Source organism: Macrotis lagotis, chromosome 2, assembly GCF_037893015.1.
Source record: "Macrotis lagotis isolate mMagLag1 chromosome 2, bilby.v1.9.chrom.fasta, whole genome shotgun sequence".
Classification (NCBI taxonomy): Eukaryota; Metazoa; Chordata; class Mammalia; order Peramelemorphia; family Peramelidae; genus Macrotis; species Macrotis lagotis.
This window is the reverse complement of record NC_133659.1, coordinates 234,798,793-234,813,187: the sequence shown is the minus strand read 5'-3', so window position 1 is coordinate 234,813,187 and position 14,395 is coordinate 234,798,793. Positions and strand designations below refer to the sequence as shown.

The following is a 14,395-nucleotide window of genomic DNA, read 5'->3' as shown; positions in this document are numbered from 1 at the left end:
AACATTAGCTAATCCAATCAAACCCCATCTAAAAAATGAACACTTCATTAAAATAGAATTAAAACCATTTGCTACAGTAACCCAGGCATCAAGTCAATAGTGGTCTCAGATTTAAGTATCCATTCTTTCTCCTATGCTGAGGTCATTTCTGCCTTTCTCTAATCTGCAATTTTAATTTGCATTTTAATTATTGATCAAATTGTGTGTGTGTGTGTGTGTGTGTGTGTGTGTGTGTGTGATTTTAGGGATGATTCCTACCAATGTAATCCAAAAGGCAAGGAAAAATTGATCTCTCTTTCCTCTTTCTTGTTGTAAAAGTAACATTCAAGATCTAGATCTTCTGTTTCATCAGGTGTGACCCTTCATTCTTTTCTGGTTCAGAATGACCCTGTTGGCAGTTATTTCAAATGAGGAAAGGTTTATTAGCAGGAAACATCTCTTATCGGGATATTGGCATCAACTCGGGAATTCTTGACCTCTCAAAATTCATAAGGTTACTTCATAGGAAGGAAAATCATTTCTCAGAATTCTTTTTTGGGATAGAAAAAGACATTTAAGAAGAGAACAGGCAGTAGTAGATTTGAGGTCCAAAGTCATTGTCTTGCTGATTTTGCATATATACCTTATTTCTCACTGGGCAAGGGAGGGTATGGAGTAAAAGCCTATCTCCATCCTCCCTTTCTGGAAGTCCAAGGGAAAGCTGACAGAGTCCCATAGTGAAAGGACTTATTTCAAAATGAGGAAGAGTAAAGACAGCTAGTTTGGGCCAAGAGTAAGTTACTGTCAATTTGATTGGTAGATTAATTTTTCTAGAATTACTTTATCACAAGATATTTCATTATATTAAATCTAAAGCAGATTGATCATGGGGGTCCTTGATGAGTGGGCAAGTTTCTCACTCTCTATAGAAAATGCATAATATTCAAAGAGACACAGAAATTAACAAACAAATGCAGGAACAACAACAACAACAACAAACACCACACAAAAATATTTTCGACTATTTCCAGAAAGTAAAGATATTTTGGGAAGACTACTAAACCAATTCTCCCCAATCACCTTAAACCTATCCCACCAAACAACTTTCAGCTATAGTAGAGTTGAAAATGTTTGTCTCTTCACCATCCTTACCATGCCGCCATGTCATTGCTTCATTGCTTTAGTTTCTTAATTGTGGAGAGTACCTTTTTGCTTTAAGAAGAATGTGCCTGGATAATTATCTAGCTGTGTGGCTTTGGGCAAGCCACTTAACCCCAATGCCTTGCAAAAACTAAAAAGAAAAAAAAAGAAAAATTATATGTATATATGTGTGTGTGTGTGTGTGTGTGTGTGTGTGTGTGTGTGTGTGTATACATATATATGTATTATATATATATATATATATATATATATATATATATATATATATATATATATATATATATATAAAGAATGTGCCTGGACTTAGAATGAGTCTTTGATGTATCCTCAAAAAAAAAAGACCAGAAAGTAACCAGAAACTCAAAGTCTATGAACTCCTCTCTCAGGCCCCATGAATAAGTACAGCATTATCACTTTAGGTTTTTCCTTTCAGTTGCCATTTTTAATAGGGAGAGAAGAAATCACCTCTCTCTCTCACCTTATTGCAGGTTCAAGAGAGATAGGACACAAGAGGCTGAGCTTATATCTTAGCTCACCTTTATATACCCATAAGGTATAAATGGTAATTTTGACTCCTTGACTGCTGTCATTAATCGTCTTGCACTTGCTAAAGTACATATCTGCCTCTATCGGAAGTATCTTTCCAACAAAAGTTCATACCTTCTAACACCAAGACAATTGGGGAGAGTGGGGTTATGTATGGAGAGTTGTCATCAAATTGATTAGAGATTGATTAGTACATAAAAACTTAAGTTTGAAAAATTAATCCTGAGAGTTCCTATGAACTGCAATGAGTTTTTAAAAATTTATTAAAGTAAAATAAATACTATTCATTTATTAGATTGGATTAATTAATAATAGTCTTCAATGGTTCCTTTTATATTTATAGGTCGCCCAAGAATGTTTATATCATAGAGAGAAAAGGATGGGTATCGATCTTGTTCATGATGATGTAGAAAAACAACTCTTAACTGTAAGTTGTTTACTCTTTTAGACAACAAAGTATTTATAAGTAAATATGAATGTATTATGGAAAAATAGAGTACAATTTCAATAAAAAGGATGCCACTAGAGCAAATATTTAGAACTTTAAGCAATCAACCATATCACCATAATAAGGCACTTACATAGTTATCCATTTTTATTAGTACCTAGCAAAATAAAAACAGCAGTTCAGTATGCATACTTATTTAAAATCATATCACACTAGATTCTTATATCAAAATGTTGCTGCTAAATTATATGATTTCAGGGTATGAGAGAATAATGCCATAATCCAAAACATCCCTGTCCTACTGCATTTCCACAATTAGAAATTAATTTATGTAGATTTATCTTCTGTGAAAGACAATAAAATATACATTTATGGTATATTATTTTGAAATATCTTTCAGAAAGCACATAGGAGAAGAGAAAAAGAATATGACAACTAAAAACAATTTTAGGAAAGGAAAGGAGTGGGAAGGAAGTGTAGAATAGTTTTAGAAGCACAGAAAGGGAAAGTTGGTAGTTGAGAAGACTAAACTTGTCTATTACATCATTTATAACATTTTAATTAGGACTAGCCCAATTTAACAGAAAAATAAGATTTACTTTATGAAATGTATAGTGTACCCATATACAGCATGAATGAATGACAAAAATTATTTAGCAATTATTATGTGCTAGTTCCTATACTAAGCCCTAGGAATATACATTCAAAAATTTGTATTCCTCAAGGAGCTTACATTCTGGTAGCAGATTATATGTGTGTATTTGTAGATATTCATAATCATCACATGTTTCATATATATGCAAGAACAAATATATTTATGTGTCTATTGCATCAATGTAGGTGTGTGTACATGTAATTGTGTATACAAAGGAATATATGTGCAAATATACATGCATTCACGAATGCATACATCCATACATTGATATGATTACTGTACCCAGAACCAGAGGTGAAAGGTAAGGGGAAAGGTGCAATGGCAAGGGGAGTAATAGATATAGCAGCAGGCAGATAATAAGACCTGAGTGGGTGGCTGGATAGGAGGTCAGGGTTTAGCATGCTCTGAGGTCAAATACACATATTTTGAGCTAAGTTAGCTAGATTTCTCTCAGTCATCAGTTAAAATAACTGGGACCTAACCAAGGAGTTTGCAAAGATGAATTAACTTCCCCAGAATCTTGGTGACACAGGAAGAGAAAGAAGGAAGAGAAATAGGACAATGGCAGCAGATGGAAAGATGGCCTGGGTAGACAGCTATATAGCAGTTTCTTTCCCATTTCAAGTATTCTAAATGTAGTCTCAGACTTGTTTTTAAGAACACATTTGTCCTTTATATCTATTGTGTTTTGCCAACTATTGTTTTCTTTCTAGCATGACATCACAATCCAGCAGATATGTTATTTCCCTCAATAATATAAATCACAATTCATCTAGGTCTGCTTCTTCTATATGAACCTTATCCAGGTACTCCAATAAGTTCACCAGAGGGGGGCTATCCAACATGCTGCAGGACTATCTTATTTAATTTTGATATGGTAGCAACAGGATATATATTGGCTATTCTTTTCCTTGCTATAATAACCATCTTTTTCAGTTATTTATTTAATAACATTGTTTACTCTGTTTCTCACTCTTAATGCCTTATTTGCAATATATTGCACCGATAGATACCCACTATGCACTTTTCCATTGTGCTCAGGTTGATGCTCATTTTCAGTGAGAGATGGTGTTTTATGCTATAAAACTATACAAAATTGCAGAGGAATATCGGTATTAAAAAATATGGGCCTTTCAGAGAGAAACTTGGATCTTTAAAATAAACTTACAATTTTCAAAAGTCAGTCTATTCCATTTTGACACACACAATACAAATACATATAGTTGTATATATATGTATGTATAGATGTATATATATATATATATATATATATATATACATGTATGTGCACATAATACCTATCTTTGTTCTTCCATTTGTTTTCTGGTGTGGATCTATGGGCTTCTATCCAACTGCAAAGCATAGTTTAAACAATAGGTTTTCTTCTTCATCTACTTGATTTTTCTTAAGGAGACAATTGAGCCCAAACTCTTTTGAATAATTTTAAATTTACCTACAAACCTCTACAATAATCTGTAGGTCAATGCAAGTAGTTTAATATCTCCTACAAACAGAAGCTTCTAAAGGATCTCATCAAGAATTCCTCCTCAACTTGGAATCTATTGTGGATTTCCTCTCTGACAAAGTTGTTGATGATGATGTTTTGACTTTCCATTCTTTTTTTTTAAGGTTTTTGCAAGGCAAATGGGCTTAAGTGGCTTGCCCACGGCCATACTGCTAGGTAATTAAGTGTCTGAGATTGAATTTGAACCCAGGTACTCCTGACTTCAGGGCCGGTGCTTTATCCACTGTGCCACCTAGCCGCCCCTTGACTTTCATTCTTGAAGAGGATTATGATATCAAGGAGGTGATGCCACCTATGATAAATGGAATTGAATTGAGTGAGTACTGTATTATGTCACCAGTCTTACTTTCTCCTCCAGAGTCATCTGGGTTCAATGGCCAGATAGCAATCAGAATGACAGGAGATAGCCCTGGACATAAGGAAATCAGATTTAAGTGACTTGTCCAAGTTCATATGACTAGTTTCAAGTGTCTGATGTTAGATTTGAACTCAGGTACTCTTGACACAGTAGTGAACTCTTTTAGAGAGTGTAGTTTTGACTTTTTATCCCTCACCTGGATAAAAAGGTTATATAATGATGTTATCTCTATTACAAATCTTTCAAGAAATTTTCTATGATTTTGACATATGCATAGAGGACAGTTGTTAGAGGAAAATTATTAAGACATTATTTTGTTCTATTACCTCCAATCTCTCAGCAGTTTCCAACACACACTGTTGCCAAAATAAATGTGACTTTCCAATTCAACAAGTGGCTACCTATTGCCTCTAGAATAAAATATAAACTCCTCTGTTGCCTTTCAAAACCCTGTTTTCCCTGACCCAAACAGACTGGCTCCTGAGAGCTGATTGTTCTACTTTCAAAGTGAGCATTTAAACCTTGGAAATCAATAAATGCTAAAAGTCAGGGTTTGATTTATTATTTTGTTGAGTTTCTACACATAAAGTTATAAGAAAAAAATGCTAATAATTCATATTAAACCCTAAATTATTCTGTGTGTATATATATATATACACTATATAACTATATATTTATATATCTTTTCAAAGACCTAGTTAATAATAAATGTCAAACATTTGCTGGCACAACCTTGGTCCCAGCCCCTTTCTGGTCTCATTGAACCATTATTCCCCCCCCCCCCCACACACACACACCTTTTGACCAAACTGATCACAACTCTGTTCCTCATACATAGAACTTCAACTCGTTTCTCTGCCTTTGTACCAGCCATCCCTCATACTTGGACTGCAATATTTAACACATCTATTACCTCTCTTCCTTTAGAATTCACCTCAGATGCCCTCTTAAGCATGAAGCCTTTTCTAATCCCCACTGCGAGTGTCCTGCTTCACATATTACCTTGCATTTAGCTACTTTGGAGATATTTACATATGCATATTTGTGCATAGATTATAATTTGTAATTATTAACTTTGTATTTATTCCATATATATTTTATTATGTTCTTGCATTGTCTTCCCCATTAGAATTTTGTGTATATGAACTGTTTCATTTTTTTTGCACCTGTATCCTTGGTCCCTATCACAGAGGGTACATTGTAGACATTTAATACTTTTTGATTTATTAATAATATTGAATCCATGCATTTTTATATTCAACAATCAAAAAACTGTGATCTGGCATTCTTTCAGTAAGTTGTGTGATCATAAGGTTGACTATTATCTGTTCCCTACTAAGGCTGTCTTCAATGCATATAGATTGTTCATCCCATTCCCTTATTTTGGTGCTAACATCCAGTTTTTTAAAACCATATCTTTGGATCTTCTTTCAGATACTTTGAGAACTTATCCCTTAAACCCTCACAGTTTTGTCATCTCCAACATGGGCTTCCTTTGTGAACCCTTGATTTAATCTACCTGTTTCTCCTGTCTTTGCTCTCCAGAACTTGTTGGATACTAGAGTCTATGAGGTTCTATTGTTCTTGATAAGAATTTATTATAGAAATCTTTACTGATCATTTCTCTTTTTTTGCTATTCCTTCTCCTAGTTCAAGTAAAAAATTCCCTTGGAATGTGTTTACTTACTTTGGTGGATTGTAAGCTTACATTAAATCAGTTTTACTATTTACTAATTCTATTTTCTGTTTATTATAATCTATTATCTATCTTTTTAAGATTTTACAGACAAATTCATATTCTTAACTGGTTTCTCTCTGTCATGCCTTGCTAGTCTAGTATTTGATAAATAAGATTTTTAAGCTCTCGGTTTTCTTCTTATTGAAATGATTTATATTAGTAAAACTTCTTTTAATATTAAGTTAACATTTATATTCTTTTGTTTCTCCATGTCCCATTATCAGCATCAATAAATCATTTAAATGTAGTGGAAATTGATTTAATTGTATGGTCTTTTTCTCAATTTTATTCTCTACTTTTGCTTTGTATTAATTTTAATTTTTGCTCTAAGTGGTTGTGACCTATTTTATACTTAGAAAAAGGATTCAGAATTGATTTCCATAAAAGGAACAAATCACTTACTGCTTAATAGAATGTAAATAAATTCAATTTTTGTAATTTTTGATGCTTCCCAAGCCTAGTATATTCTAATTCTTCTTTTGAGGAAAATATTCAAAGCATATGAGGCTTCTATATATCCATAGACCTTTTTTACTCTCCTCATTCCTCATCAAAATTTTACTTTTCCAGTTTCTTTTCCTAGTCTCACTTTTGTTTTGTTTTGTTTTTGCAAGTCAATGGGGTTAAGTGGCTTGCCCAAGGCCACACAACTAGGTAATTATTAAGTGTCTGAGGCTGGATTTGAACCCAGGTACTCCTGACTCCAAGGCCAGTGCTTTATCCACTATGCCACCTAGATGCCCTTAAGAACTTTTAAAATAAATCAATTTTATTTTCAGTTCCAGATTCTCTCCCATCCCATAATCAATACCCCAATCATTGAGAAGGCAAAAAAAAAAAAATACACAAAATCTATTACAAATAAAAAGTTCAGCCAAACACATTTTTGCTTTAGTTATTTTTTAAAAAAGAAATAAATCTTTAATTAGCACTCTTGAGATCAGTCCTCTATCTAGGTGTGAACAGTATTTTTTCTCATGAGTCTTTTGGAACTGTGGTGGTCCATTGTGTCAGAGTTATTGAGTCTTTCACAGTTGATTGCCTTTGCAATTTCTCTGTGTATATTGCCCTCCTACTTCCACTTACTTCCCTTTGCATAAAGATCAAATGAATTGGGGCAAATGAATAGATGCCAATGGAGAGAGTACCAGCCCTGGAGTCAGGAGGACCTGAGTTCAAATCTGCCCTCAAACACTTAAAAATTGCCTAGCTGTGTGACCTTGGGCAAGCCACTTAACCCCATTGCAAATGAATTCATTTGATTCAAATGAATCTTCCCAAGTTATTCATCTCCCTTCATCATTTCTTACTGCACAATACTATTTCACTGACTTGTTTGTCCATTTTCTAGTTTCCCAATTCTTTGCCACCACAAAAGATACACTATAAATATTTTTGTACATGTTGTTCCTTTTCCTTTTGATATCTTTGGAGTATAGAACTGGTAGCAATACAGCTGAGGCAAAGGGTAATTAAATGAGTAATTAAATAAAATTTAATAATTTATTAAACACAGTACATTGTTCCAAACTGCTTTTCAGAATGGCTGTTTCACATACCAGTAATATACTAATACACCAATTTTCCTTTTATGTCATTTTAGCCAATCTGATGAGGTAATACCTCAGAGTTCTTTTAATTTGTATTTCTCTAATGTGATTCAGAATTTTTTCATAGAATTGATGGCTTTGATTTTTTTCCTTTGAAAACTGCCTGTTCACTATCAATTGGAGAATGACTTTTATACTTAGAAATATGTCCCTTTCCTCTCTATTTGAGAAATAGTACCTTTATCAGAAAAACTTGCATCTACTTCACCCAGTTTCCTTTTTGTCCTAATATTGGTTGCATTGGTTTTGTTTTTTAACTTAATGTAGTCAAAATTATCCATTTTATCTCCTGTAAAGCACTCTATCTCTTCCTTGGTCATGAACTCTTCCCCAAATTCATATTTATATAATTTCTTCCACACTTTCATAATTTTCTTGTGATATCATCTTTTATATCTAAATCATAGACCCATTTGGATCTTGACAACAGGGTAGGAGATGTTCATTTATGCAAAGTTTCTGCCAGACTATTTTCTAATTTTCCCAGAAGTTTTTGTCAAATAATGAGTTCTGTAGCTTCACATCTAGTACTGCTAAGGTCCTTTCCCTATTTTTTTCTTTAATTACTCAAAATTCTTGACATTTTGTTCCTCCAGATTTTGTTATTTTCTAGTTTTATAAAGTATTCTGTTTGATTGATATGGTACTGAATAAGTAAATTAATTTAGTCAATATGGAACCTCTTTATTATATCAGCTAGATCTACCAATGAGTGATTAACATTTCTCCAGTTATTTAGATCTGTCTTCAATTGTGTAAAAAAGTATTTTGTAATTGTGTTCTTATAGTTCTTATGTGTATCTTGGTAGGCAGACTCCCAAGTATTTTATATTGTCTGTAATTATTGAAATAGAATTTTTCTTTCAATCTCTTCCTGCAGGGTTTTGTTGATAACAGAAAAGCTGATGACTCATGTGGATCAATTTTTGTCCTACAATCTTGTCAAAGTTGTCTTTTGTTTTGACTACTTTTTTAGTTTTAGAGTTCTCTATTCTGTCAATTGTAAAAAAAATTTTGTTCATTGCCTGTGCTTATTCCCACTCCCTTTCTTGTATTATTTCTAGAGCTAGCATTTGTTACATTATTGAATAATAATGGTGATTATTGATTTGCTTGCTTTATCCCTAATCTTATGGGAAAGACTTCTAGCATATTGCTTTTATAAAAAATAATTGTTTTTAGATAGCAAATATTTATCATTTGAAGAAAATCTCAATGTATTGCTATGCATTCTACTGTTTATTTTAAATGAAAATGGGAGTTATATTTTACTTAAAATTTTTTTGGGTAACAGCTTATACTGTTGCAGTATATGGTAGTACTCAAAGCAAGCACTTTCACGCATTGGTACATTACATTGTTTACACTGTCTGGTACACTAATCTGTCATATTTTGCTGTTACTATACACCTCACAATCAAGTTTGCAAGACATATTAGCATATGATGTTGAAAAATGCATTCAGTAAGATGATTATTTGATGGTCTTCCAGGCTTTCTGTAACTGGTATTCTGAAAGAAGGCCATCTGCAAGGCGGCCAATAACCCTTTCTCCTGAACTTTGCAACATCAAGTTTTGTATAACTATTGGAATTTTGTAAGTCAATATTACCACTGACCAGAGCAATTTCATGAACTCGGCCGCAAACTGGCTCATACCATTTTACAGATTTATGAGTGTATACATTTGATGGCCAGAGTTGATCCAAGAGGTCTGCTTCTAATTTTCATGCTATATTCCTCTAACATAACAGATTTTTCTATATGCCAACCAATAAGATTGCTATACACAAGAATTACATTATTACAAGAATTATTTGTATTCACAGTCAAAATGGCTGTCTTAAGTCTAGTGCTTTACTGTTAACTCTTTCCTCTGTATCCTATATATAGGATATATACTTTATGTGCCTAAGTTTGCATGTTGCCTCCCCCATGAGATTTTAAACAACTTAATAACAAGAATAATCTTGTGCCTCTCTTTGTATCTCCAGTACTTAGCCCAATGCCTGGCAAGTTGTTTTGCCAAGCTATGTAGCCACAGATTGAATGATTTGTTTGGATTTGTTTTAGTTTTGTCAATTGAGATGCAGTATGGGAGGAATAGATACATTTTTAAAAGCGTGTTACTTAAAAACTAAAAATAATACGATATAAAAATGAGGGGGAAAACTGTGCATGTCCTTTGACCTATACCATCAGTTAACTTGAAAAGAGCAAAGTGCATAAAAACATAACAGCAAGTTTTGTGGTAGCCAAAGATTGGAAACAATGGGTCCCTATAAACTAGCATATGGGTAAACAGAAGTTGCTTAGAGCAGAGTGAAAAGTCATAGCCACTTTAGCAGTTTCCTTAAGTCAAGCAGCCTTAGTCCACAAATAACAGTGGCAGCCCAGGGCCTTAGGCTAAAGTAGTGGAAGTAGTTGCACCTGGACTGGTCATCCTCGTTTTTCCTTAATGGGTTTCAGAGTTTTCCCCCTTCTCACCTTCTCCTGTGGGGATTCAAAACCCCTTTACACAATCGCACCTCAACTTCTGCTGAAGAATAAAATTGCCTTTTTAAAAAAACAAAAAATCTTCCTTCTGTGAAAATAAAAGTGTAAGAGCTAGTCACTAAAGGGTTTTTTTTCTTTTATAGCAATGGGAATAAATTTATTAGAAATTAAAGAACAGTAAACAACTGAGGAATAAAGTGTTTGGAATGCCAGCTGTTTAGCCCTTCAGTTAGAGAACAGAAAAGACTTCCCTTAATTCCTTGTGGGATGGGGGAAAGCAGGCAGGAAATGGACCATTTGTGCAGTTTAAAGGAGGGTTGCCTTCCCTGGAAGGACAGAGGAGAGAGGGCAAGGGAGGGTATGTGTGTGTGTGTGTGTGTGTGTGTGTGTGTGTGTGTGTGTGTGTGTGCGCACAACTGTGTATGTTTGTATTTGTGACTCTGTGTTTATCTATGTGTGTATCTGTGTTTGAGTGCATCTGTGTGTGTCTGTATTTGTAAGTCTGTGTGTGTGTGTGTCTGTGTGTGTGTGTATCAGAAATCCCCCTCTTCACCTCCCACCCCCCTCCCCAGCTCTAGACAGTTGCTCTTGGCCAGCACCTCTCTGGACCATAATCATTACCACTGACAGCAACTTTTCCTCTAACAAGGGTCCTGGAGGCAGGAACAGAATACCTGGGGAGAGAAGTCCAAGTCTGCCTTCCTAAACCCCACCCGGCCCGCGCCTTGCTGCTCTGTGTGGTTTTATCAAAATGGATTCTTTGCATTCTTATTCCCACAGTTCTCAATACCAAGTTCAAAATGTCACAGTTGCTGTGTATTCTGGGTAAAAGTCTACTCTGTTGCCATAGATACATTTGGCACCAGTGAATCTTGCTGGCTACCTTCCCAGACAAGAAGGCTATGTTAGCAAAGCATTTGATAAAATATCTCATACTATTCTTGTCAAGAAGATAGAGAAATATAGAATTGATGATCACACAATTAGATGGATTAAGAACTAGTCATATTACCAGACCTAAAGAATTGTAGTTCGTTGTTCGATATCCATTGGAATAGTCAGGGGAGATGTGCTATTTGACACTTTTATCAATAATACATATAAAGAAATAAATGGTATAGTGATCAAATTTGCAAATGTTACCCAACAAGGACAAGTAGTTAAAACCCAGGATTCAAAAAGACCTTAAATGGTAGAGCAAGCTTTTTGGTTTTTAAAAACAAAGGTTAATTTTCTTTTACAATAATGCCTTTGAATTCCTCTATGTTTTATTCTGAGATGAGGATCAGATGGATTGCCATAAGTGATTATTACACTTAAAAGATAAAGAACTTCTGCTCTAAAGTATTGAGATGAATCTGATCAAAGAAATTCAACAGAGATATTATATAAAGTAAAAGCTTACATTTAGATTTTTAAAAATCAGTTTCATAAATAAACTCTGGGGAGGGCATTGCTTTATAGCAGTTTGAAAGAGATCTGGACATTTTAGTGAATAGCAAGCTCAATATGAGCTATTAGTGATATGTGACAGCCAAAAAAGCTTATGAGATTTGGGAATACATTAAGAGAGCCATCATTTACAGGTAAGAGGTGACAGTTCCTATTGTGTTCAATTCTATTATTGTTTTTTAAAACATTTTCAGAATTCTGTGTATAATTCTGTATAATTTTTTTTAATTTTCCAATTACATGAAAAGATAGTTTTCAACATTAATTTTTATAAGATTTGAGTTCCACATTTTTCATTCTTTCCTTTCCCCTCCTTTTGACATAGAGTTATCTAAGTTATGCTTGTAGAAATATGTTAAACATATTTCTGTATTAACTATAAGGTTTTAAGAGAAACATTGATAAACCAGGGATCTTGAAGAAAAGACAACTAGGATGTTGAAAACCCCCAGATCATGTTCTATGATGATTGGTTCAGAGAAATGTTTAGTTTGGGGAAGTTAGAAGAAATATCATGTGGATAAGGAAGCAGACTTTGAGACAGAAATGACTCAGTTTGAATCTTGCCTTTGACACTTATTTTGTTGTTTGATCATGGGCAAGTCATTTAACCCATCATAGCCTCAATTTTTCATCTGTAAAATGAAGAAAATATTAACATCTGTCTCATAGGGCTATTAGAAAGATCAAATGAAGGGCAACTAGGTGGCACAGTGCAAAGGCCCTGGAGTCAGGATGACCTGAGTTCAAATGTGACCTCAGACACTTAATAATTACCTAGTTGTGTGACCTTGGGCAAGTCACTTGAAGTCCATTGCTTTGCAAAACCAAAAAAAAAATCAAATGAGATAGAAAAAAAGATTTGCAGTGCCCTTTGACTCAGCAATACCACTAGTGGACCTGTGTCTGGAAAAGATCAAGAAAAAAGGTAAAACTTCCACATGTACAAAAATATTCATAGCAACTCTTTTTTGTAGTCCAAAGGACTGGAAATTAAGGGGATGCCTATCATTTGGGAAATGGCTAAACAAATTGTGATGGAACACTATTGCTCTATAAGAAATCATGAGGGACAGGATTTCAGAAAGGTCTACAAAGACTTCCATAAATTAATGCTGAGTGGAATGAGCAGAACCAGAAGAACATTATACACATTTACAACAACATGGTGTAATGATCAAATGTGATGACTTGTTCATATTCAGCAGTACATTAATCAAAGACATTGTAAAAAGACTTGTGAAGGAAAATACCATTCATATCCAAAAAAAGAAGCTGTGGCATTTGAATGAAGACGAAACTTATTATCCTTAATTTTTAAAAGTTGTCTTACATGTTGTGTCATTTTTTTCTCTCTAGTGTTTTCTTTCTTCCATTTGGATTTCATTCTTCTCTCAAAACAAGTTCAATATCTATATATGTTTAGCATGGTTTTATATCAGATTGCTTTCTGTCAAAGGGAGAGGGGAGGCAGAAAAATTGTAAATCTCAAAATCTTGCAAAAAAAAATTGGTTAAAACTACCAGTGCATGTAGTTGAAAAATCAAAATGTTTAAATTTTTTGCAAACTTTAAAGTACTATTTAAATGTTAACTATGAAATTAAGAGATTACTTGAATAGATATCTTTAAGGACTGTTATATGTAAAAATATAGGCAGAAAGGCAACCCTTGTACTAGTTAGGAAAAGGAATGGATATCATTTGGCAGCTCTGGCACCCATTACCCAGTTTTGAATCACAGTTACAGGGAGGAGAGGAAAAATCTCAGTCGCAAAGGAGCAGGATTCCTCTCTAAGGACAAGTTTTTTCAGTTCACAGCTCATTGGAAGCATACAGCTCCCCTCCCCCCAGAACTACCTATGAAAGCAGTAGGAGGGCATAAAAGATAGAATTTCATGTTGTGCATATGCCCATCACAAAGGTAAGAAGAACCCAACTCTAGAATAAAACCCAAAGCCAAGAATTAAACTGGAAAAGTGAGCAATAAACAAACAAAAAAGAAGCTCACCTTAAAAAAGCTTGTATAATGACAATTGATCTCTTTTCCTTGATCTTTTATTTCTCCCAATGAATTTTGTTATTATTTTTTCCAACTCTATTAAGTTATCTGTTGGTATTTTCACCAATATAGCATAGAATAAGCAAATTTAAATAGTATTGTCATTTATATTACATTGACTTGACCAATCTATGAGAAAATTACTTTTCTCCATTTCAATTTATATTAGTGGGAAGAATGTTTTGTAACTGTCTTTTTTTTTTAGTTATTTTTTTGCAAGGCAATGGGGTTAAGTGGCTTTCCCAAGGCCACACAGCTAGGTAATTATTAAGTGTCTGAGGCCAGATTTGAATTCAGGTACTCCTGACTCCAGGGCCAGTGCTCTATCCACTGTACCACGTAGCCGCCCCTTGTAACTGTCTTTCAAT

The 14,395-nt window shown here is 34.0% G+C and overlaps 1 protein-coding gene across 1 annotated transcript in view; it reads left to right on the top strand.

Moving 5' to 3' along the window:
• Positions 1–14,395, top strand: part of TEKT3 (tektin 3) — a 61,152-nt gene that overhangs the window by 8,152 nt on the left and 38,605 nt on the right. Inside the window, exon 3 of the mRNA XM_074225173.1 lies at positions 2,030–2,113. Coding sequence (XP_074081274.1) covers positions 2,030–2,113 — 84 coding nt within the window. The remainder of the gene's footprint in view (positions 1–2,029; positions 2,114–14,395) is intronic.